This window comes from Oncorhynchus keta, chromosome 31 (genome assembly GCF_023373465.1).
Source record: "Oncorhynchus keta strain PuntledgeMale-10-30-2019 chromosome 31, Oket_V2, whole genome shotgun sequence".
NCBI lineage: Eukaryota > Metazoa > Chordata > Actinopteri > Salmoniformes > Salmonidae > Oncorhynchus > Oncorhynchus keta.
The window spans coordinates 8,402,177-8,425,280 of record NC_068451.1 but is presented as its reverse complement, the minus strand read 5'-3'; the positions used below and the strand labels follow the sequence as shown (position 1 = coordinate 8,425,280).

At 43.8% G+C, this 23,104-nt stretch overlaps 1 protein-coding gene across 2 annotated transcripts in view; it reads right to left on the bottom strand.

Annotated features, from left to right (window-relative positions):
- The window catches only part of LOC118364311 (protein argonaute-3), a 44,692-nt gene that overhangs the window by 15,461 nt on the left and 6,127 nt on the right, over positions 1–23,104 (bottom strand). The window contains exons 2-10 of one of the 2 annotated variants that reach the window (XM_035745758.2): positions 15,272–15,443; positions 14,891–15,011; positions 14,545–14,753; positions 5,991–6,127; positions 4,255–4,389; positions 4,037–4,124; positions 3,361–3,508; positions 3,064–3,183; positions 73–195 (exon numbers count right to left, since the gene is read on the bottom strand). In XM_035745758.2, the coding sequence (XP_035601651.1) occupies positions 73–195; positions 3,064–3,183; positions 3,361–3,508; positions 4,037–4,124; positions 4,255–4,389; positions 5,991–6,127; positions 14,545–14,753; positions 14,891–15,011; positions 15,272–15,443 (1,253 nt within the window). Of the gene's footprint in view, positions 1–51; positions 196–3,063; positions 3,184–3,360; positions 3,509–4,036; positions 4,125–4,254; positions 4,390–5,990; positions 6,128–14,544; positions 14,754–14,890; positions 15,012–15,271; positions 15,444–23,104 lie in introns of both variants that reach the window. The other variant, XM_035745757.2, reaches the window with a different exon arrangement.

The following is a 23,104-nucleotide window of genomic DNA, read 5'->3' as shown; positions in this document are numbered from 1 at the left end:
GGTAGCGTGTCAAACAAACAGAGTATGGAGCGTGATTTAGAGGAAGGGTACCATAAAGTGCTCTGTGCTCACCCTGCCGCCGTATTGCAGCATGGGGGCGGGCAGCACGCGCCCAGTCACGTGGGCCATCTCGTCGCGCACCTTGAACTGGAACTCCTGCACAAAGGGGTCAGCCTCGTAGTTGGCACTACGCACCTGCAGGGGTCACACACACAGAGACAGAGAAAGGGGTGTTTAGGGTGGTGAGGTAAGTTGGTATCCAGAAGGCAGTGTCATATTCACAATGCACTAAAACAGAAGAAAAAAAAATAAAATACTCCTATTAGAAACACTCAACTTGTCAAAAAATAAAACAGTAATTTGGTACGGAATGCCCTAATGAATATTTGAGGTTTGAGGAGGTTGATGTTGAGACAACTCACAAGTATGTAGATTGTTTTTAGTTCACATTTCCCCCAGAACTCTGTCACACGCAACATCCTGAAATAACCTTAAGACATCTTTAAAACATTGTCAAACTTCCCCCTCGGTTTGTCCAATCGTTATGCATATTTCAAAGTTATTCCAACCACACTTTAATTCAGTTACTACTCACTGATGGTTCTCTGCATCTAAATGAGAAGTTTACCGTCTCTGGCAGTGTACTATCAGCCAGAGGTATGTCTTAATCCCAGGCGGGAGATCGGAAGTCTGTTTAATAAGGTAGCCGAAGCAGAGCCTGAATTAAATGCCATCTATTGGAGTCGAATGGTAGAGGTGTTAGCCTCTCTCATCCTTCAGAAAACACCATGGCCAGGCAGTGTGCTGGTGACAGCTAGCCAACAATACCATCTTCAAACTAGCCTTTCACTGACCTCAATTAAAACTGACCTGGGCCCGTATTCATTAAGTGTCTCAGAGTAGGAGTGCCGATCGATGATCAGTTTAGCCTTTTAGATCATAAAGAACAAGACAGGGGACCTGATCCTAGATTAGCTCTCCAACTCTGAGACATTTTGGCAAACCATACCAATACATCCTCAAATACCGGTTGAGGGCATTACCAACATAATAAAATAATGATTGACATTTTCATTAACTTTATTTTGATCAATTTATTCATACAATTTCATCCTTCCACAAGATATAGTCCCGACAAAAATCTATGGTTGCTACCCAACCCGGCTGGTCATTCGTTCTATCGGTTCGGTTTGACGAAACGGCTCAGAGTTTGAGAGCTAATCTAGTCCCCGTCTTGTTCTTTATGATCTAAAAGGCTTCGTTCTATCGGCCAGCCACCCAGTCGCTAAGTCTTTTTGTTCTAAATCTATGGACACAACCCAGTCGTTTGTTCTAAATGTTCCGTTGCCATGATGGCTGGCAAACATTTTTATCCCTTACTTGCTTGCTAGCTAGCTAGCCAACTTTGGCTAACACAGTCAGGTCAAACAGTGTAGCCAAAATACAGTAAACCAGCTGCATTTCCTGTTTTTCTATTGACATTTCCTCGTGGACAGTATCAGTCAAAAGGGTTTTTCTTTATTTTTAATATGTTCTACATTGTAGAATAATAGTGAAGACATCAAAACTATGAAATAACACGTAGTAAACACATGTAGGAATCATGTAGGAACCAAAAAAAGTGTTCATTCAAAATAGATTTTATATTTGAGATTCGTCAATGTAGCCACCATTTGCCTTGGATGACAATTTCGCACAGTCTTGGCATTCTCTCAAAAAGCTTTACGAGGTAGTCTCCTGGAATGCATTTAAAATTGACAGGTGTGCCTTTTACAAATCATTTGTGGAATTTCTTTCCTTTTTAATGTGTTTGAGCCAATCAGTTGTGACAAGGTAGGGGTGGTATACACAATATGGTCTTTTACCAAATAGGGCTAAGTCCATATTATGGCAAGAACAGTTCAAATAAGCAAAGAGAAACGAAAGTCTGTCATTACTTTAAGACATGAAGGTCAGTCAATCCAGAAAATGTCTGGTCTGATGAGTCCAAATTTGAGATTTTTTTGGTTCAAACCGCCGTGTCTTTGTGAGACGCAGAGTAGGTGAACAGATGATCTCCACATGTGTGGTTCCCACCGTGAAGCATGGAGGTGATGTGATGGTACTTTGCTGGTGACAATGGTTTATTTAGAATTCATGGCACACTTAACCAGCATGCATACCACAGCATTCTGAAACGATACACCATCCCATCTGGTTCACGCTCAGTGGGACTTTCATTTGTTTTCCAACAGGACAATGACCCAACACACCTCTAGGCTGTGTAACGGCTATTTGACCAAGGAGGAGCGTGATAGAGTGCTGCAACAGATCACCTGGCCTCCACAAATCACACAGACTTCAAAACAATTGAGATGGTTTGGGATAAGTTGGCTGCTTTTCCTTCACTCTGCAGTCCAACAAGTTCTCAGCATATGTGGGAACTCCTTCAAGACTGTTGGAAAAGCATTCCAGGTGACTACCTCATGAAGCTGGATGAGAGGATGCCAATAGTGTGCAAAGCTGTCATTAAGGCAAAGGATGGCGACTTTGAAGAACGTCAAATATATTTTGATTAGTTTAACACTTGTGGTTACTACAGGATTCCATATCATGAAGAAAATAGTAAAAATAAAGAAAAATCCTTGAATGAGTAGGTGTCCAAAGTTGCCAGCCTGTGTCTCGCCCACCCCGATAGCGGTCATTACCATAGGACAACTGGAGATCGAATTTCAATATTGAAACAATGTTGCAAATGTCAGAGACAGATAGCAAGGTTATTGAAAATCTTTGCTGTTGAAAACTAAACGCAAGTCTAAAAGAAAAATGGGAGATAATGTCTAGATGCTTTTTACAGTGAAGATCTAGTATACAAATGGCCTGGCTGAACTGACAAGACCTTGGATTACGCAGACAGATGGAACAGAGTCAATCGGCATTTCAACTTCATAGATTTAGCCGGTGTTAATTTGTGGAATAGACACCGGCTGGAATGGGGTTAACCAATCAGCATCCAGGATTAGACCCACCCCTTGTATAACTGTAAGTAAGACTCCGTGCCACCAGGCGGCGCCACTGACTCACCAGCCGGCTGATCTCCTCCTGTCTGTCAGGTGCAGAGCGAGCCGTGGCTTTGATCATAGTGGACGTCTGATTATCTGTCAGTTTCTTGATGCAGCGCTGCCCTGCTACTATGTTACACACCTGCAGGGACACAGCACAAAACCATTGAGTATATTGCAAAGTATTTTATTCACACTATTTGGCCAAACTGAAGCCATGCTAAAAAGGACCACGTGAAAAGACAATATCCGAGCCATCACAGTACGGTTTGGGTCGGTCCTATAGTGTGAATCAGGCAAAGAAATGAATATTTCTCACCTCCAGGGGCAGGTAGGTGTGCTTCTGCTCCTGCCCCACCTGGAGGCAGGGTAGGTGGGGATACTTGAGCTGCAGGCTATACTTCTCTCTGAAGTACTGGGCCACCGTGCGTTCCACCGTTTGACCATTCTCCAGCTGCAGAGGAAACCTGACCACAACAGGTAGATGGAACGGCAAGGGTTAAGAACTCTTTACTAACATTGAAAGGGGCGGCTGCGCAAGAGGGGTCTACGTAGACTAAGGTTATCAACAGCTAAAGTGTTCTTCAATTTCTAGTTCAGATCAATACAGTGATCATCAAAACGTTGAGCAAATCATTCTCAAAATGTTGAGCATCAGTAGATACTGGAAAGCAAAGAAGCAGCAGCAGTAGATAAACAGCTGCATGTAATAGCATATTGGCCAACGATGACTAACACCCATTGACCTCGAGACAAGGATCTGACTCAGATATTTTGTGGTTCTGGTGAATTCTTGTGAACAGGTCAACCTACATTCAAGTGCACGCTCCTCTCCTCTCCCATCCCGCACCCCAGGCTCCATGTGCGTCTCCTCCCAGTCTCTCTCTGGCCTCTCCTAGTCCCACCACACCCCACTCTCTCCCTAGTTCCACTCCACCCAATCTCATCTACTTCCTGTCCCACCCCACCCTCCCTCCGGGGCTCTCGTGACTCACGTTTGATGGCTGGCAGGCCGACGGGTTACGTTGCAAACGCGGTACTTCCGCCGCATGGTTCCACAGTGGGTCACCTCCACCTTCAGACCTGGACAGGACAGCTTTTAGGACCTCAGGGACATGGCAATGACACAAATGTGTGTACACAGGCACGCCCAAAAGTCTAGTTTACATCCTCTTTCATGCACACAGACAAACGCACACACAAAATACACTACCTTTGATTTCTTTGGTGAACTTGACCCGGTGGGAGTCTGTGAGAGGTCGGGGCTGCTCGTCTATGTTGTGGATGTCCAGGACCTCACACATGAACTGGATCACAGGCTGGGCTTTGTAGAAGGCCGTGGCAGAAACTGCAGGACAGACAGGGCCATTAAACACTCTCTCACACTCACTCAGAATTACCAATCACTGGTAATACCTGCAAAACCGAGAGTAATCTCCCTAGATCTTTACTGTCGATGCAAAATGTGAATTGATCTTGGTCTGCCAAATTCGTCACGCCAGAAGCAGCCATTTGTCATCAATTATCAGCCATCATCATTGTCTATATCTCAAATCAAACCAAGTACAGCAGCTCAAGGCCTGTAGCCACGAAATAAAAGGAGGAACATCAACATCCCTCTGGCTTTATGTGCCATTAGAGGAAGCTGGCCCATAGATGAAGGCCCTAATGCTTTTCTCTACCTGAAAGGAGAGATGAGAGGAAACAGGTGCTGCACTGACACTGTGCTGACTTCACAGTGACGTCAGGGCCACGTCTGACAGCGACTCTGACGACCGGAGCATACATGCGATTAGAAATGATGGGGAGTACAGGTCACGGTCACTCTCCACACAGACAGTAGGGTTCTTATCCCCATAAACAGGAAATGACAGCAGCAATTTCATGTTTGTTTTGATGTCGGTTTGTGAGAGTGCTGATACATTACTCTTGGGAGTGTGAAAATGAAAGGGTTTTAAATAGAGCACATTTTTGTTTGTTGCTTACAGTGGGGCAAAAAAGTATTTAGTCAGCCACCAATTGTGCAAGTTCTCCCACTTACAGATGAGAGGCCTGTAATTTTCATCATAGGTACACTTCAACTATGACAAACAAAATGAGAGAAAAAGAAAATCCAGAAAATCACATTGTAGGATTTTTAATGAATTCATTTGCAAATTATGGTGGAAAGTAAGTTGGCTGACGAAATACTTTTTTGCCCCACTGTATGTACTGGTACATTTTCTCAGTGTTGCTATATCTTCAGCTAGGATGTGTGTGATTTTATACATGTCCCCTGGTGAGATATAAAAACAGATAATTGGCGCCTATTTGTTTTCGCGCTCTTTTAGGGCCTATTCTCCTCATTCCTTGAGCACACAATGACTAATGAAAGAGAATCATTTGCAGATGGCTGGACTTTTCTGCCCTTTGGTGGCGAATGGGCGAGGGGCTCTAAAATGATTTGCGAGAGAGGGAGAGCGGGCACTCACACACTCCAAAACAAAAGCAGCCCACCAAAAATAGCTCCCAAACACAGGGCCCTTCAGATCCCTGTAAGTCTGTCTCCACAGCAACTGCCTAGACAGTTTCCACAAAGCAAGAACCCCCCAAAATACACTTTCTACAAAGCCTACGGCCAGCCCACCCACCTATTACCAGAACCCTCTTTCCAAACCCCCCTGTTGCCAGCATGCGGCACAACACCCACTATGGAGTCCTCCCATATTAGTTAGAAGTTGCCTCAAACACCGATACAGGTTCAGGGCCTGCATTCATAAAGCGTCTCAGAGTAGGAGTGATGATTTAACACCAGTTTAGCCCTTTAGATCACATTGAATAAGATTACATGGACAGGGGGACTTGATCCTAGATCAGAACTCCTACTCTTATCCATATGGCCCCAGATTTTTTTCCCCCCTAAATGGTTACGGTTAAGATTGGTTGCAAAGTGATGTGCGCTGTCCTCACCGTCAATATTGAGCATCATCTTCCACATGGCGGGACGTACAGACTGGTGGAAACCAAACCACACCTCTCTCCCCCCTCCCAGAGGATGGTCGTAGCCCTCTGGGGCTGAGAAGAAGGAGCGACCCACCGGGGTGTACCTGGATAGGGGGAGAGAGAGAAGAGCGACAAAATAAGGAGAGAGAAATAGAAGGGGGACAGACAAGATAAGATAATGGGGAAGTTAGTATCCGCAACCTGGACCAAGATCTTGGTCAATGGCTCTTTGCACAACGACAGTCTGACAAGCTATTTTCCCAGTTGACACTGAACAGCAACGAAACAAGAGGGTGAAAACTCCACATGGCCTTATCGACAACTGATCACTGAGCGGCAAAGACTCAATTAATAACAGCGTATACTGGACACATTCTGCCAATGCGGTAGCCTGAAGCTATAGCAAACATAGCCTTATGGCAGGTGTCGATACACAAGCCAGTTTTTATTTAAGACTTGGGAAAATACTTTCATTAACAAGTCTCTCACTGTTGCCGCTTGCTATAGACCTCCCTCTGCCCCCAGCTGTGCCCTCGATACTATATGTGAACTGATTGCCCCCCCCCATCGATCTTCTGAGCTCGTGCTACTAGGTGACCTAAACTGGGACATGCTTAACCTGTTGGGGATAGCGCTGTCTACTGCCCCCGCTGGAGTAATTGCGTGCCCATAGTAAACATAATTTGTTTGTCAAAAGTTGCTAATATATGCAAATAAAAAATATTATTGAATAGAAAACACTAAAGCTTCTAAAACCGTTTAAATTATGTCTGTATGTAAAGCAGAACTCTCAGGGCAGTCATTCTCCCAAACTCTCTCTTGTCATCAGAAAAGTTGGCCCAACTTTGACGTCATCGCCCCACCCTTCCCAAGCAGTTACAGGTCTGGGAACAGTCTCTCTGTCTTCAGCGCGATCTCAGCTTTCAATGGGGCTTCTCATTGTGAGAATCGCGCGCTCACGAGAGTTTTGGCGGGCCGAAACCTTTCGGTAACGCGAAAAAACAGGTCACTTTTATGCGCGCTCTGCTCAGGTCCTGTCTTTTTTCCAAGATCGATTATACAATGCATGCGTTTCTGTTAGTCCTCACGATTGCTGTACACCTTTATAACATGTTAAAGCTTGATTATGAAGTTAGTTTGACAAGTTTAGTCGACATATATGTAAGTTCGACGTTTTGGTGCGCATCCACTTGACTTTTGGCTACATTTCAACCGAAATGTGTCGTGTTTGAGAAGATTTCAAAAGGTTAGTGCATTATTTTTCTTTTAATCCTGCGTTTGTTGATTGCATATTTTTTTTCAACTTGGCTATGCAAATTAGCTGTGTCTTTGGTGGTGGTTTGACATAAATATGTGCTATGTTTTCGCCATAAAACATTTTAGAAATCTGACTTGCTGGGTAGATAAACAAGGTGTTTATCTTTCATTTGAGCCATTGGACTTGTTAATGTGTGGAGGTTAAATATTTTTAGGAATATTTTTGCGTTCCATGTGCCACCTTCCAGCTGAACGTGGGGGGCAGGATTAAATGAAAAATAATGCACTAACCTTTTGAAATCTTCATCAGATGACAGTAATATAACATGTTACACAGTACATTTATGTTTTTTTCAATAATATGCTATATATATCCATAAATCTCTTTTTACAATGATGCATCGTTCAAAAAATGCTACTCAAATGTCCTGAGAAATGACGATAGCTCCGGCAGATAACCTCAGCTAACAAGGAATACACATCATAAACTGACTAAATATGCATGTTCTACATATATAGTTAGATACACTTCTGAATGCAATCGCTGTGTTACATTTATTTTTAACGTTACAGGTTTCCTTCACTCGGCTATACTATGAGTCTGCGCTCAAAGTAGCATTATGGCTCCTCTATCTTAGAGTCCACATAAACCCAAATTTACCACATAAATATTCCCTTACCTTTGCTGTTCTTCCATCAGAAGACCTGGAAGGAATTATACTTACCAAAAACAGCGTTAGTTTTGCAGTCTGTCTTTCAGTTCTCAAACACGACACATTTCGTTTGAAATGTAGCCAAAAGTCAAGTGGATGCGCACCAAAACATCGAACTTACATAAATGTCGATAAAACTTGTCAAACTAACTTCATAATCAAGCTTTAACATGTTATAAAGGTGTACAGCAATCGTGAGGACTAACAGAAACGCATGCATTGTATAATCGATCTTGGAAAAAAGACAGGACCTGAGCAGAGCGCGCATAAAAGTGACCTGTTTTTCGCGTTACGAAAAGGTTTCGGCCCGCCAAAACTCTCGTGAGCGCGCGATTCTCACAATGAGAAGCCCCATTGGAATCAGACATCGCGCTGAAGACAAGAGACTGTTCCCAGACCTGTAGGTGCTTGGGAAGGGTGGGGGCGATGACGTCAAAGTTTGGCCAACGTTTATGATGACAAGAAAAAGTTTGGGAGAATGACTGCCCTGAGAGTTCTGCTTTACATACAGACATAATTTAAAACGGGTTTAGAAGCTTTAGAGTGTTTTCTATTCAATAATATTTTTATTTGCATATATTAGCAACTTTTGACAAAAAAAAAATTATGTTTACTATGGGCACGCAATTACTCCAGCGGGGGCAGTAGACAGCCCTATCCCCAAGAGGTTATTAACACCCCGGCCATCCTACAAACTAAGCTTGATGCCCTCAATCCCACACAAATTTATCAATGATCCTACCAGGTACAACCCCAAATCAGTAAACACGGGCACCCTCATCAATGTCATCCTAACTAATTTGCCCTCCAAATTCACCTCTGCTGTTTTCAATCAAGATCTCAGCGATCACTGCCAGCGACCACCCCTCATCACTGTCAAACGCTCCCTGAAACACTTCTGCGAGCAGGCCTTTCTAAATCGACCTAGCCGGGGTATCCTGGAATGACATTGACCTCATCCCGTCAGTAGATGATGCCTGGTTATTCTTTAAAAGTGCCTTCCTCACCATCTTAAATAAGCATGCCCCTCCCAAAAAATGTAGAACTAGGAATAGATAAAGTCCTTGGTTCACGCCAGACCTGTCTACCCTTGACCAGCACAAAACATCCTGTGGCGTTCTGCATTAGCGTTGAATAGCCCCAGTGATATATAACTTTTCAGGGAAGTTAGGAACAAATATACACAGGCAGTTAGAAAAGCTAAGGCAAGCTTTTTCAAACAGAAATTTGTATTCTGTAGTACTAACTCAAAAAGTTCTGGGACACTAAAGTCCATGGAGAATAAGAGCACCTCATCCCAGCTGCCCACTGCTCTGAGGCTAGGAAACATTGTCACCAACGATAAATCCGCTATAATTGAGAATTTCAATAAGCATTTCTCTACGGCTGGCCATGCTTTCCACATCGCTACCCCTACCCCGGTCAACTGCCCGCCACCCTCCACAGCAACCCGCCAAAGCACCCACCATTTCTCCTTTACCCAAATCCAGATAGCCGATGTTCTGAAAGAGCTGCAAAATCTGGACCCTCTCTTTCTAAAATTATCTGACAATTGTTGCAACCCCTATTACTAGCCTGTTCAACCTCTTTCGTTTCGTCTGAGATTCCTAAAGATTGAAATATGCCGCGGTCATCCCCCTCTTCAAAGGGGTTGACACTCTGGACCCAAACTGCTACAGACCTAGATCTATCCTACCCTGTCTTTCTAAGGTCTTCGAAAGCAAAGTTAACAGAAAGATTACTGACCATTTCAAATCCCACCATACCTTCTCTGCTATGCAATCTGGTTTCAGAGCTGGTCATGGGTGCACCTCAGCCACACTCAAGGTTCTAAACGACATCATTAACCGCCATCGATAAGAGACATTACTGTGCAGCCGTATTCATCGACCTGGCCAAGGCTTTCGACTCTTGTCAATCACAACATTCTTATTGGCAGACTCGACAGCCTTGGTTTCTCAAATGATTGCCTCGCCTGGTTTACCAACTACTTCTCTGATAGAGTTCAGTGTGTCAAATCAGAGGGCCTGTTGTCTGGACCTCTGGCAGTCTCTATGGGGGAGCCACAGGGTTCAATTCTCAGGCTGACTCCCTTTTCTGTATACATCAATGATGTTGCTCTTGCTGCTGGTGAGTCTCTGATCCACCTCTACGCAGACGACACCATTCTGTAAACTTCTGGCCCCTCCTTGGATACTTAACTAACCTCCAGACGAGCTTCAATGCCATACAACTCTCCTTCCGTGGCCTCCAACTGCTCTTAAATGCAAGTAAAACTAAATGCATGCTTTTCAATCGATCGTTGCCCGCACCTGCTCGCCCGTCCAGCATCACTACTATGGACGGCTCTGACTTAGAATACGTGGACAACTACAAATACCTAGGTGTCTGGTTCGACTGTAAACTCTCCTTCCAGACTCACATTAAGCATCTCCAATCCAAAATTAAATCTAGAATCAGCTTCCTATATCGCAACAAAGCATCCTTCACTCATGCTGCCAAACATACACTCGTAAAACTGACCATCCTACCGATCCTCGACTTCGGTGATGTCATCTATAAAATAGCCTCCAACACTCTACTCAACAAACTGGATGCAGTCTATCACAGTGCCATCCATTTTGTCACCAAAGCCCCATACACTACCCACCATTGCAACCTGTACACTCTCGTTGGTTGGCCCTTGCTTCATACACTTCGCCAAACCCACTGGCTACAGGTTATCTACAAGTCTCTGCTAGGTAAAGCCCCGCCTTATCTCAGCTCACTGGTCACCATAGCAACACCCACTCGTAGCACGCGCTCCAGCAGGTATATCTCATTGGTCACCCCCAAAGCCAATTCCTACTTTGGTCGTCTTTCCTTCCAGTTCTCTGCTGCCCATGACTGGAACGAATTGCAAAAATCTCTGAAGCTGGAGACTCACATCTCCCTCACTAACTTTAAGCACCAGCTGTCAGAGCAGTTTACAGATCACTGCACCTGTACTTAGCCTATCTGTAAACAGCCCATCTATCTACCTACCTCATCCCCATACTGGTATTTATTTATTTAGCTCCTTTGCACCCCAGTATCTCTACCTGCACATTCATCTTCTGCCGATCTACCATTCCCGTGTTTAATTGCTATATTGTAATTACTTCGCCACCATGGCCTATTTATTTCCTGTACATAGACTTGTTTTATTTTGTTCTACTGTATTATTGACTGTATGTTTTGTTTATTCCATGTGTAACTCTGTTGTTGTGTGTCGAATTGCTACGCTTTATCTTGGCCAGGTCGCAGTTGCATATGAGAACTTGTTCTCAACTAGCCTACCTGGTTAAATAAAGGTGAAATAAATAAAAGACTTATGGCTGGGGGCAGTATTGAGTAGCTTGGATGAATAAGGTGCCCAGAGTAAACTGTCTGCAACTCAGGCCCAATTGTTAATATACACATATTATTAGTAGATTTGGATAGAAAACACTGAAGTTTCTAAAAGTGTTTGAATGATGTCTGAGTATAACAGAACTCATATGGCAGGCAAAAACCTGAGAGAAAAAATCCAACCAGGAAGTGGGAAATCTGACGTTTGTAGTTTCTCAACTTTTGGCCTATCGAACACAGTGTCTATGGGGTCATATTTCACTTCCTAAGGCTTCCACTAGATTTCAACACTCTTTAGAACCTTATTTGATACTTTTACTGTGAAGGAGGGGGGAATGAGGGCTCTGAGTCAGAGGTCTGCCAGAAAGCCACGAGCTGGCCATGCTCATTCACGTGAGAGTTAGCTTGAGTTCCATTGCATTTCTATAGACAAAGGAATTCTCCGGTTGGAAAATTGAAGATTTATGTTAGAAACATCCTAAAGATTGATTCTATACATCGTTTGACATGTTTCTATGGACTGTAACGGAACCTTTTTACTTTGTCTGCTCGTGCCTCATGAATTTGGATTACTGGGCTAAATGCACAAACAAAAAGGAGGTATTTGGACATAAATGGACATTATCAAACAAAACAAACATTTATCGTGGAACTGGAATTCCTGGGAGTGCATTCTGATGAAGATCATCAAAAGGTAAGCAAATATTTATAATGCTATTTCTGACTTCTGTTGACTACACAACATGGCGGATATCTGTTTGGGTTGTTTTGGTCTGAGCGCCGTACTCAGATTTTAGCATGGCGTGCTTTTTCCATAAAGTAAAAATTTTTTTTTTTAAATTACACAGCGGTTGCATTAAGGAGAAGTGTATCTATAATTCCGTGCATAATAGTTGTATATTTTATCAATGTTTATTATGAGTACTTCTGTAAATTGATGTAGCCCTCTGCAAAATCACCGGTTGTTTTGGAACTACTGAACGTAACGCACCAATGTAAACATATTTTTTTATATAAATATGAACTTTATCGAACAAAACATACATGTATTTTGTAACATGAAGTAAGTGTTTAATTTATTTCTGCTTTTTGTGACTCCTCTCTTTGGCTGGAAAAATGGCTGTGTTTTTCTGTGACTTGGCTCTGACCTAACGTAATTGTTTGGTTTGCTTTCACTGGAAAGCCTTTTTGAAATGGGACACTGGTTAACAAGAAATGGTGTAAAATACTTCTATGTTTGAGGAATTTTAATTATAGGACTTGTTTTAAATTTGTCGCCCTGCACTTTCACTGGCTGTTGTCATATCGATCCTGTTAGCAGGATCTCAGCCCAAAGAGGTTAAAAAAGGTTTTCATTCAGTATTGGTAGGCACACTGATAACACATTGCTTTTGAGTGGAGGAGGCTATGAGTGAAGTCAGGTATGACGGCATAGGAATACATCTGGTTTCCTGCCGAATTATCATCATGCCGTGAAAACAAGCACACTTGTTTTGCAAGAGCATACATTCACGCGTTTAATTTCCAATGTGGCACTAAGCAGAAGTAATTATTCACTGAAATTCAGTACTTGATTTTAGAGGTCCGCCTGATTATGATTTTTCAACGCCGATACAGATTATTGGAGGGCCAAAAAAGCCGATACTGATTAGAAAATCGCCCGATTTTTAAATTTGATTTGTAATAATAATAATTACAAGAATACTGAATGAACACTTATTTTAACTTAATACATCGATAAAATCAATTTAGCCTCAAATAAATAATGAAACGTGTTCAATTTGGTTTAAATAATGCAAAAACAAAGTGTTGGAGAATAAAGTAAAAGTGCAATATGTGCTATGTAAGAAAGCTAACATTTCAGTTCCTTGCTCAGAACATGAGAACATATGAAAGCTGGTGGTTCCTTTAAACATGAGTCTTCAATATTCCCAGGTAAGAAGTTTTAGCTTGTAGTTATTATAGGACTATTTCCCTCTATACCATTTGTATTTCATTAACCTTTGACTATTGGATGTTCTTATAGGCACTTTAGTATTGCCAGTGTAACAGTTTAGCTTCCATCCCTCTCCTCGCTCCTCCCTGGGCTCGAACCAGGAACACAACGACAACAGCCACCCTCGAAGCAGCGTTAGCCATGCAAAACAAGGGGAACAACCACGCCAAGGCTCAGAACGAGTGACGTTGGAAACCTATTAGCGAGCGCTAACTAGCCAGCCATTTCACTTTGGTTACACCAGCCTCATCTAGGGAGTTAATAGGCTTGAAGTCATAAACAGCGCAATGCTTGACGCACAACGAAGAGCTGCTGGCAAGACACCCGAAAGTGCTGTTTGAATGAATGTTTACGAGCCTGCTTCTGCCTACCACCGCTCAGTCAGATTATATGCAACGCAGGACATGCTAGATAATATCTAGTAATATCAACCATGTGTAGTTAACTAGTGATTATGATTGATTGTTATTTATAAGATAAGTTTAATGCTAGCTAGCAACTTACCTTGGCTTACTGCATTCGCATAACAGGCGAATGTGGAGTGCAACGACAGAGAGGCGGGTAGTTATTGCGTTGGACTACTTAACTGTAAGGTTGCAAGATTGGATCCTCCGAGCTGACAATGTTCAAATCTGTCGTTCTGCCCCTGAACAAGGCAGTTAACCCACCGTTCCTAGGCCGTCATTGAAAATAAGAATGTGTTCTTAACTGACTTCCCTAGTTAAATAAATATTAAATAAAAGTGTAATATATATATATATATAAAATAAATAAAAATACATTTAAAAAAATAATAATAAGTGTCCAAAAATACCGATTTCCGATTGTTATGAACTTGAAATCGGCCCTAATTAATCGGCCATTCAGATTAATCGGTCGACCTCTACTTGATTTGTCATTTTAGGAAATTATCTTGAAATAAAAATCAGTCTCGTGTGCCAGCAAATGAACTATTATTTATTTATTTATTAGGCCTACATCTCCAATAAATAAATCTGCCTCAAAAGTCAAATTAACATGTAGCAGAGTTGCATCGTTTGCTTTTAAAATCAGTTCACTGAGGTTTCCAGGGATAAATGCTCAACTTTTCAGAAATACATGCATCCTGTTGATCAAATAATTAACACAATCACAAAGTTATAACATTCCCCATTATGACCACTTGGGCGGCGACTGTCCAACTCACTTCATGGAGGGCAAGTGTCGCAGCACTACATCCACAGCGTGTACTGGGTTGGTGCTGATGGGCTTGTCCAGCTCCAGGGGCTCAGGCACGCTGCGGCCCGTTAGCACCTCGTGCAGCATGTGCCAGCTCACCAGGGACACAAACTTGATTGAGACCTTAAAGGGCCGGTCCTTGCCCCCCTCACCCGGTAGAGTGACATCCAGATCCACCTGTGTGTGTGCGTTAACAGATCAAGAAGTATGGGTGTGTGAGAGTGTGTGTGTTTTCAGTCTTACCCTTGTAGGAGCGCCAGGTAGAGTAGGACTGACTGTGTGTGTGGCTGGGTGTCAGTCTACATCCATCTTACCCCTGCGGTTGCCACAGGCAGCGGGTTCGCTGTGTACAAGCTCCTCTTCCCATCGTAGACTGGCCGACGATCCCCAAAGATGGTAACCTTGAAGTGCTGCACCATGGAGTCCACCACCTCCCTACAGAACACAAGACCAAAACAAGTTAACCTCTTTTTAAACTTGTCCAACAGTCTGCAACTTGTGGCTCTGAAGCCACATGCGGCTCTTAAACTACCCATATGTAGCTCTATAATTAGTATTCAAAGAAATAATACATAAAATATAATAGAAGTAGAATAGACACATCGAATTAGCTCTAGTCACACTTCAACAAGCCATAATCTGATACCACGTGAAACATTTTGAGATCCTAGCGAAAGGCATTATTCTAGGCGTACCTGTTGACGCGGCGCGGGCACTTCTCGGGCTTGATGTCCACCTCATAGAGGTAGACGTCTATCTTGGGGATATCCACCTGGAAGCAGTTGGCCAGCAGCTTGATGGGCTTTCCCATGGTGCCATAGCCAGGCCGCCGCGGCACAGTGAACAGGGGCTGGGCTCCAACGGCTCCTAGAGATGGAAGGAGGGAGCGGGGGAAATGGAAAAAGAACAATCATTCAACTTCCATTACAACAGACCAGCTCTTTGAGAAATAGGCTTAGATTAGTAAATTGCTAAAAATCAGCTTTGAGGTGGACACTTTAAAAACATTTTTTTTTACTAAAAAGTTAGGTCTAAATGGGGCGGCCAGTAGCCTAGTTGTTAGAGCGATGGGCCAGTAACAAAAAGGTTGCTGGATCGAATCCCAGAGCTGACACGGTAAAACTCTGTCGTTCTACCCCTGAACAAGGTGCAACACACTGTTCCTAGGCCGTCATTGTAAATAAGAATTTGTTCTTAACTGACTAGTTACAGTGCCTTGCGAAAGTATTCGGCCCCCTTGAACTTTGCGACCTTTTGCCACATTTCAGGCTTCAAACATAAAGATATAAAACTGTATTTTTTTCAATGATGTTGCTCTTGCTGCGGGCGATTCCCTGATCCACCTCTACGCAGACAACACCATTCTATATACTTTCGGCTCGTCATTGGACACTGTGCTATCAAACCTCCAAACGAGCTTCAATGCCATACAGCACTCCTTCCGTGGCCTCCAACTGCTCTTAAACGCGAGTAAAACCAAATGCATGCTTTTCAACCGATCGCTGCCTGCACCCGCATGCCCGACTAGCATCACCACCCTGGATGGTTCCAACCTTGAATATGTGGACATCTATAAGTACCTAGGTGTCTGGCTAGACTGCAAACTCTCCTTCCAGACTCACATCAAACATCTCCAATCAAAAATCAAATCCAGAGTCGGCTTTCTATTCCGCAACAAAGCCTCCTTCACTCACGCTGCCAAGCTTACCCTAGTAAAACTGACTATCCTACCGATCCTCGACTTCGGCGATGTCATCTACAAAATGGCTTCCAACACTCTACTCAGCAATCTGGATGCAGTCTATCACAGTGCCATCCGTTTTGTCACTAAAGCACCTTATACCACTGCGACTTGTATGCTCTAGTCGGCTGGCCCTCACTACATATTCGTCGCCAGACCCACTGGCTCCAGGTCATCTACAAGTCCATGCTAGGTAAAGCTCCGCCTTATCTCAGCTCACTGGTCACGATGGCAACACCCATCCGTAGCACGCGCTCCAGCAGGTGTATCTCACTGATCATCCCTAAAGCCAACACCTCATTTGGCCGCCTTTCGTTCCAGTACTCTGCTGCCTGTGACTGGAACGAATTGCAAAAATCGCTGAAGTTGGAGACTTTTATCTCCCTCACCAACTTCAAACATCAGCTATCCGAGCAGCTAACCGATCGCTGCAGCTGTACATAGTCTATAGGTAAATAGCTCACCCTTTTTCACCTACCTCATTCCCATACTGTTTTTATACTGTTTTTATTTATTTACTTTTCTGCTCTTTTGCACACCAATATCTCTACCTGTACATGCCCATCTGATCATTTATCACTCCAGTGTTAATCTGCAAAATTGTATTATTCGCCTACTTCCTCATGCCTTTTGCACACATTGTATATAGACTGCCCATTTTTTCTACTGTGTTATTGACTTGCTAATTGTTTACTCCATGTGTAACTCTGTGTTGTCTGTTCACACTGCTATGCTTTATCTTGGCCAGGTCGCAGTTGCAAATGAGAACTTGTTCTCAACTAGCCTACCTGGTTAAATAAAGGTGAAATAAAAAATAAAAAAAAAATAAAAAAACAAGTGGGACACAATCATGAAGTGGAACGACATTTATTGGATATTTCAAACTTTTTAACAAATCAAAAACTGAAAAATTGGGCGTGCAAAATTATTCAGCACCCTTAAGTTATTACTTTGTAGCGCCACCTTTTGCTGCGATTACAGCTGTAAGTCGCTTGGGGTATGTCTATCAGTTTTGCACATCGAGAGACTGAAATTTTTTCCCATTCCTCCTTGCAAAACAGCTCGAGCTCAGTGAGGTTGGATGGAGAGCATTTGTGAACAGCAGTTTTCAGTTCTTTCCACAGATTCTCGATTGGTTTCAGGTCTGGACTTTGACTTGGCCATTCTAAAACCTGGATATGTGTATTTTTGAACCATTCCATTGTAGATTTTGCTTTATGTTTTGGATCATTGTCTTGTTGGAAGACAAATCTCCATCCCAGTCTCAGGTCTTTTGCAGACTCCATCAGGTTCTCTTTCAGAATGGTCCTGTATTTGGCTCCATCCATCTTCCCATCAATTTTAACCATCTTCCCTGTCCCTGCTGAAGAAAAGCAGGCCCAAACTTGATTTGAGACTTGATTACACACAGGTGGATTGTATTTATCATCATTAGTCATTTAGGTCAACATTGGATCATTCAGAGATCCTCACTGAACTTCTGGAGAGAGTTTGCTGCACTGAAAGTAAAGGGGCTGAATAATTTTGCACACCCAATTTTTCAGTTTTTGATTTGTTAAAAAAGTTTGAAATATCCAATAAATGTCGTTCCACTTCATGATTGTGTCCCACTTGTTGATTCTTCACAAAAATATACAGTTTTATATCTTTATGTTTGAAGCCTGAAATGTGGCAAAAGGTCGCAAAGTTCAAGGGGGCCGAATACTTTCGCAAGGCACTGTATATAAAAATGACATGTAAAATCACTTGTTGCCGGTGTGTCAAGAAGATAGAGATGTCGGCTGAAAGAATCAACTGGAAGGAATCACTTTAGAAAGTACAGAGACAGCGAGGAATGCTATGGGGGGGGGGGAATACAAAAGGTTTGGTTCCACTATAAAAAATGAAACCCAACAACAAAACTAACACACAGACGTGTGTACACAGTGGTACGTAACACACATTGCCACCACCAGACACAGGATGTCTTACACAGGATTAACAATAACCTAGTCGACAGTTATTTTAAAAACAACCCGATGTGCCACACTCATCCCAGTGCCATGTTGGGTCTGCCGTCTCGTGGCCTGCCCATCATCAGGGGCAGCTGATGTGAAAGGGGGGGGGACTCGCCTTTTGAAGCTTTGTGCTGGTTTAGCCAGACATTTGCTATGACGTTGCTCCGCTGGCCTGTGTGAGCTGCTTAACTATTGCACAACACTCAGTCTAACAACTGAGTTCAGATGAGGGGAGTCAGTCAGTATATTGTTTGTCCATCCTAAACTGAACAAAAATATTTTAAAAAACACAACATGTAAAGTGTTGGTCCCATGTTTCATGAGCTGAAATAAAAGATACCAGAAATGTTCCAGACACACAAAAAGCTTATTTCACAAATTGGCTTACAATCTTGTTAGTGAACATGTCTCCTTTGCCAAAATAATCCATCCACCTGACAGATGTGGTATATCAAGAAGCTGATTAAAACAGCATGATCATTACACAGGTGCACCTTGTGCTGGGGACAATAACAGGCCACTCTAAAATGTACAGTTTTGTCACACAACACAAAGCCACAGACGTCTCAAGTTGAGGGAGCGCACAATTAGCATGCTGACTGCAGGAATGTCCACCAGAGCGGTTGCCAGATAATTTCTCTACCCTACCGTAAGCAACCTCCAACATAGTTTTAGAGAATTTGGCAGTACGTCCAACCAACCTCACAATTGCAGAACAAGTTTAACCACGCCAGCCCAGGACCTCCACATCCAGCTTCTTCACCTGCATGATCGTCTGAAACCAGCCACCCGGACAGTTGCTGAAACCGAGGGGTATTTCTGTCTGTAATAAAGCCCTTTTTGTGGGGGAAAATTCAGATGGACTTGGCAGGGCTGCACTCCTGCCCAGTTACGTGAAATCCATAGATTAGGGCCTAATGAATTGATTTCAAATAACTGATTTCCTTAAATGAACTGTAATTGTTGCGTTCATATTTTTGTTCAGTACACATATCCTCATCACCCCTATTCAACACTTCCATCTCTCAATCAGGCAGAAAGTAAACCATGGGAGCTTCCCCCTCAGCCTCTCTTGTACTCTCCACCACCAAAACCAAACTGCCCCAATGTGTCATTGATCAATGAGTGTCAGTGCTATGAATGATTCACCTCCTATTGAGTCATGATGAGCATACATGAGTGGGTGTCAGTTCATTCAGAGCCCCAGCGCAGGGGGGGGGGGTAAAAAAAACATAACAGAACCGTTTCTCAGGTGCTGCCAGCTCATGGGATTGGTGCACGAGTGAAGAGGTTTGTTTAGGGCTGTCTTTCAGAAGCCAGAGCGTTCATGGTTGCCTCCCCTTCTGTTTCTCTCGCCTGGTGGACCATGAGGGGTAGGTACAGGGGTGACAGATACAGGTTGGGTGTTGGCTAAGGCTAGACCTCGGTGGGTCACGAATGACAGCAGAGAAAGGGGGATCGTTAGAGATGTCTGGAATTCCAGCCGAAGCTGTCCCACGGACACACACCAGCCCTTTGTGATGGAAATTATCCAGGGGGCCGGTGGGAGACTAGTTTACACATACTGCCACACAAACAGAGCTTTTCCTGTGCTGCGGTGGGGGTGAGTAAGCCAAAGAGGAGGAGAGGGAGGAGTAGGATGGCTGGGGGAGTGGGCAGGGAGGGCTGGTATTCCGCTCAGGCACACATATCGTAGAACTAGGCTCCACGCTGGTTGAGTCACTGGGCCAACGCAGAGAGCGAGAGAGAGAAACACAGGAGGAGGAGTGTCCGTCCTGCCTCTGGACACTGTGCCAGGCATTCTCAAAATGTAAAACGACACTTTCCTCCTAGTCCTGATGATCTTTTGTACACACCCCCCAACCCAACCTTCTGACAAGACCTTGCGCGCATACATGTCCTCCTGATGTGTGTGTAAGCATTTCACATTAAGGTCTACACCTGTTGTAGTCGGTGCATGTGACAAATACAATTTGATGCCGTCTTACACACACACACAGGTGTCTTCTGACACGCCCTTAACGAAGCAAGCACAAACAACCACACACACAGGAAAGCAGCTGCAACGTCATCATCCTACCATGCAGCGAGCGAGACAAAGAAACACCAAGGCCACAGAGAGAAAAGGATAACACACACACCCACAAACAGCGGATCAGAAATGCAGAAAACTGCAAAACAACAAGTGGCAGAAACGACTCAACATTTCCACACTTTCGGTTATTAAACCTGACCCTCCTGCCTATTTCTGAGTCAGACTTTCAAAGAAATTGATTCAAAACACACTTGTGTGCAGAACTTAACTAGATGGCAAAAAGCCTTGTCGCAAAATCACCTCCAAGGCATGCTAGCCTATTTTCTCTGTTACTGATCATTCAGAATGCTTCTCAAGCACACACACGGCCTAGTATCTCAATTCTCCCCCCGTCTAAACTATTTCAGCCCCTTGCAGACAAAACAAGTACAAGCACGCCCCTGGGAACTGTAGAGTGAGGGGAACATTGGAGGGATGCGGCTGTCAGGGGCCAGGGCAGGGAGTTACGTAGTGGGGGGAGCTGACTACTCTAGTCTGAGGTTTCTCTGACACTGTCGGCCCCAGTGGCCCCGAGCTGGCCCTGTCCTCAGGTCACCCACTGCCCATATAAGGAATGTTCAGTACCATGCAAGCAACACAGCAGAGAGAGACCAGTGTCTCAGAGGAACACACACAAACAAGCAGAATTGTAAGGGCGCCCACACACACACACACACACACACACGTGAAGCTGAACTGCTCCAATGAACTCGACCTGAGAAACACACCAAAGGATCAACCAAAAATGTCAAACTCTACAAAACAAAAAAGTTGAGGCCTAAACTGCACACCAAAATTAGTACTCAACTATCCTGGAATACCATGACCTGTAGGCCTTCCCATAGACATAACAAGATTTCCGGCAACGACAGATGGCCTACTCAAAAGCCCATGTGGAGGAATCAAAGGCTTGTGCTCTGCGTCATTTAGCGGTGAGAGAGGTAGCAGGTTCAAGGAAACCTACCACTCGTGTGTTTACTCTGAAAGACTGTGCGGTCAGAAGATTCGTAAAGGAAGAACGTGTTTTCCCAAACAGAAGAATTCTAGGTACTGAAGTCTTTCAACGCTTTGTCTCATTTTGACTCCTGACCCTATGACCTTCATGTTACGGACTACAGTACAGACACCAACTAAAAAGAGGCAGCTAACTGGGTAGTATTCGTTAGGGCATACCGTAGGAAAACGGCGTAACACAGAAAACAAAAAAGAGCGTTATTGGACAAGGTCAGAAACAGAAATAACTGCTTTCTCCGTTTGGTGCCTAATGAATATGCCCCTGATATTTGAAAGAAAAAGTCAGTGGGTATGAGGAGAGATAAGGAGGCATCACTGAACTGACCTTATGACAATTTCTCAGTCAAACTGAAGTGGATGTGCCAAAATGGGTACAAAGCAACAAACTCTGCCAGGTTGGCTCCATCATTTATTTTATTTAAGTGTCTTTTAAGAGCAAGCCGGCATTCAATCTCAGGCGACCTCAGCTTGCCATACTCAAAGATTGGACACTGGGTAACGTTCTGAGGTGAAAAAGTACTAGGCTATATTATTACAGGCTAGGAGAGAAACCAGTTGCCACATCCCTGAAAAGCAATGGATACCCACACTGACTGGGGTCATGTTCAGTAGGCACAGAATGGATAAAAACAGACAGAGATGCATTCTGCTACCTGAACTCGATGAACTCCAACAAGAAACTCTTAAAACATATTGCAACTGTGTGCACTAATGAACATTACCTAGTTACCAATACACATCAAGTCTGGGCTCTCCCTTCCTCACTCCCGCTGCCTTCAACAATGATTGGCTGCAAACATACTCACACAGACGCAGGACAGACCCACACAGCTGTATGTCTAATCTGGACAGGCCTGGGCTGTGGGAACAGGGCGAGCGCTCCGATGTGGAGCACAAGGCATCAGTCACAGCAGGCAGCGGCCAGGGCAAACATGGCTGGACGGACGCACAGTGACAGAACGCCACGGGCTGGGAGGGACTGATGTGTGTCAAACAAAACACAAGCCAAAGCTGTACAGGGAGACCGAGGAGGGAGAGGCAACATGAAGTACTCTGAGGATGGATGGCAGGGGGGGAAAGCAAGGCAGGCTGGACCTAGAGTGGACACAGATACACGTGAATGAGATAGCCTGGCTGAGGATTCCACAGGTGAATGTTAAATGAAGCACTGTGTAAACCAGGGCAAGCCCAGCCTGGTCAGAACGACCCACTTGGTACGAGCAGAGGGCACAATTAAAACATGTTTAGTGGTGAGGGAGAACCTCCAACTCTGTGATTAGGACGAGGAGGGGAGAGGGATATGGACTGGCATTAGGCCAGGGGTTGCATTAATCCAGAATGATGTATTTGTAACAGAAAATATATATATTTTTAAAAAACGCAGAACAAATATCTTGCTGCGTTTTGTAAACACAGATCTAAAATGCTTCTTATTGTAATTTCTGCTCGGCATCAAGACTCATTTTGTGCTTCAGTTGCACTTCTCCCGGATGAGAATTCATGAAAGGGCATTCCATCAGCAGACAGTGCTCTGATGTCTAACTCATTTTCTCCGGTAAAATGCAAGATGAACATCTAGCTAAATATTTGAAAACTTAGCTGGCTACATTCTTTCCATGATCAACATTAGAAATATAATGGCCATGCATCAATGCACTTCTGAAAATGAAGCCATTTTCTGACGAATGGTGTTTCTCGAAAG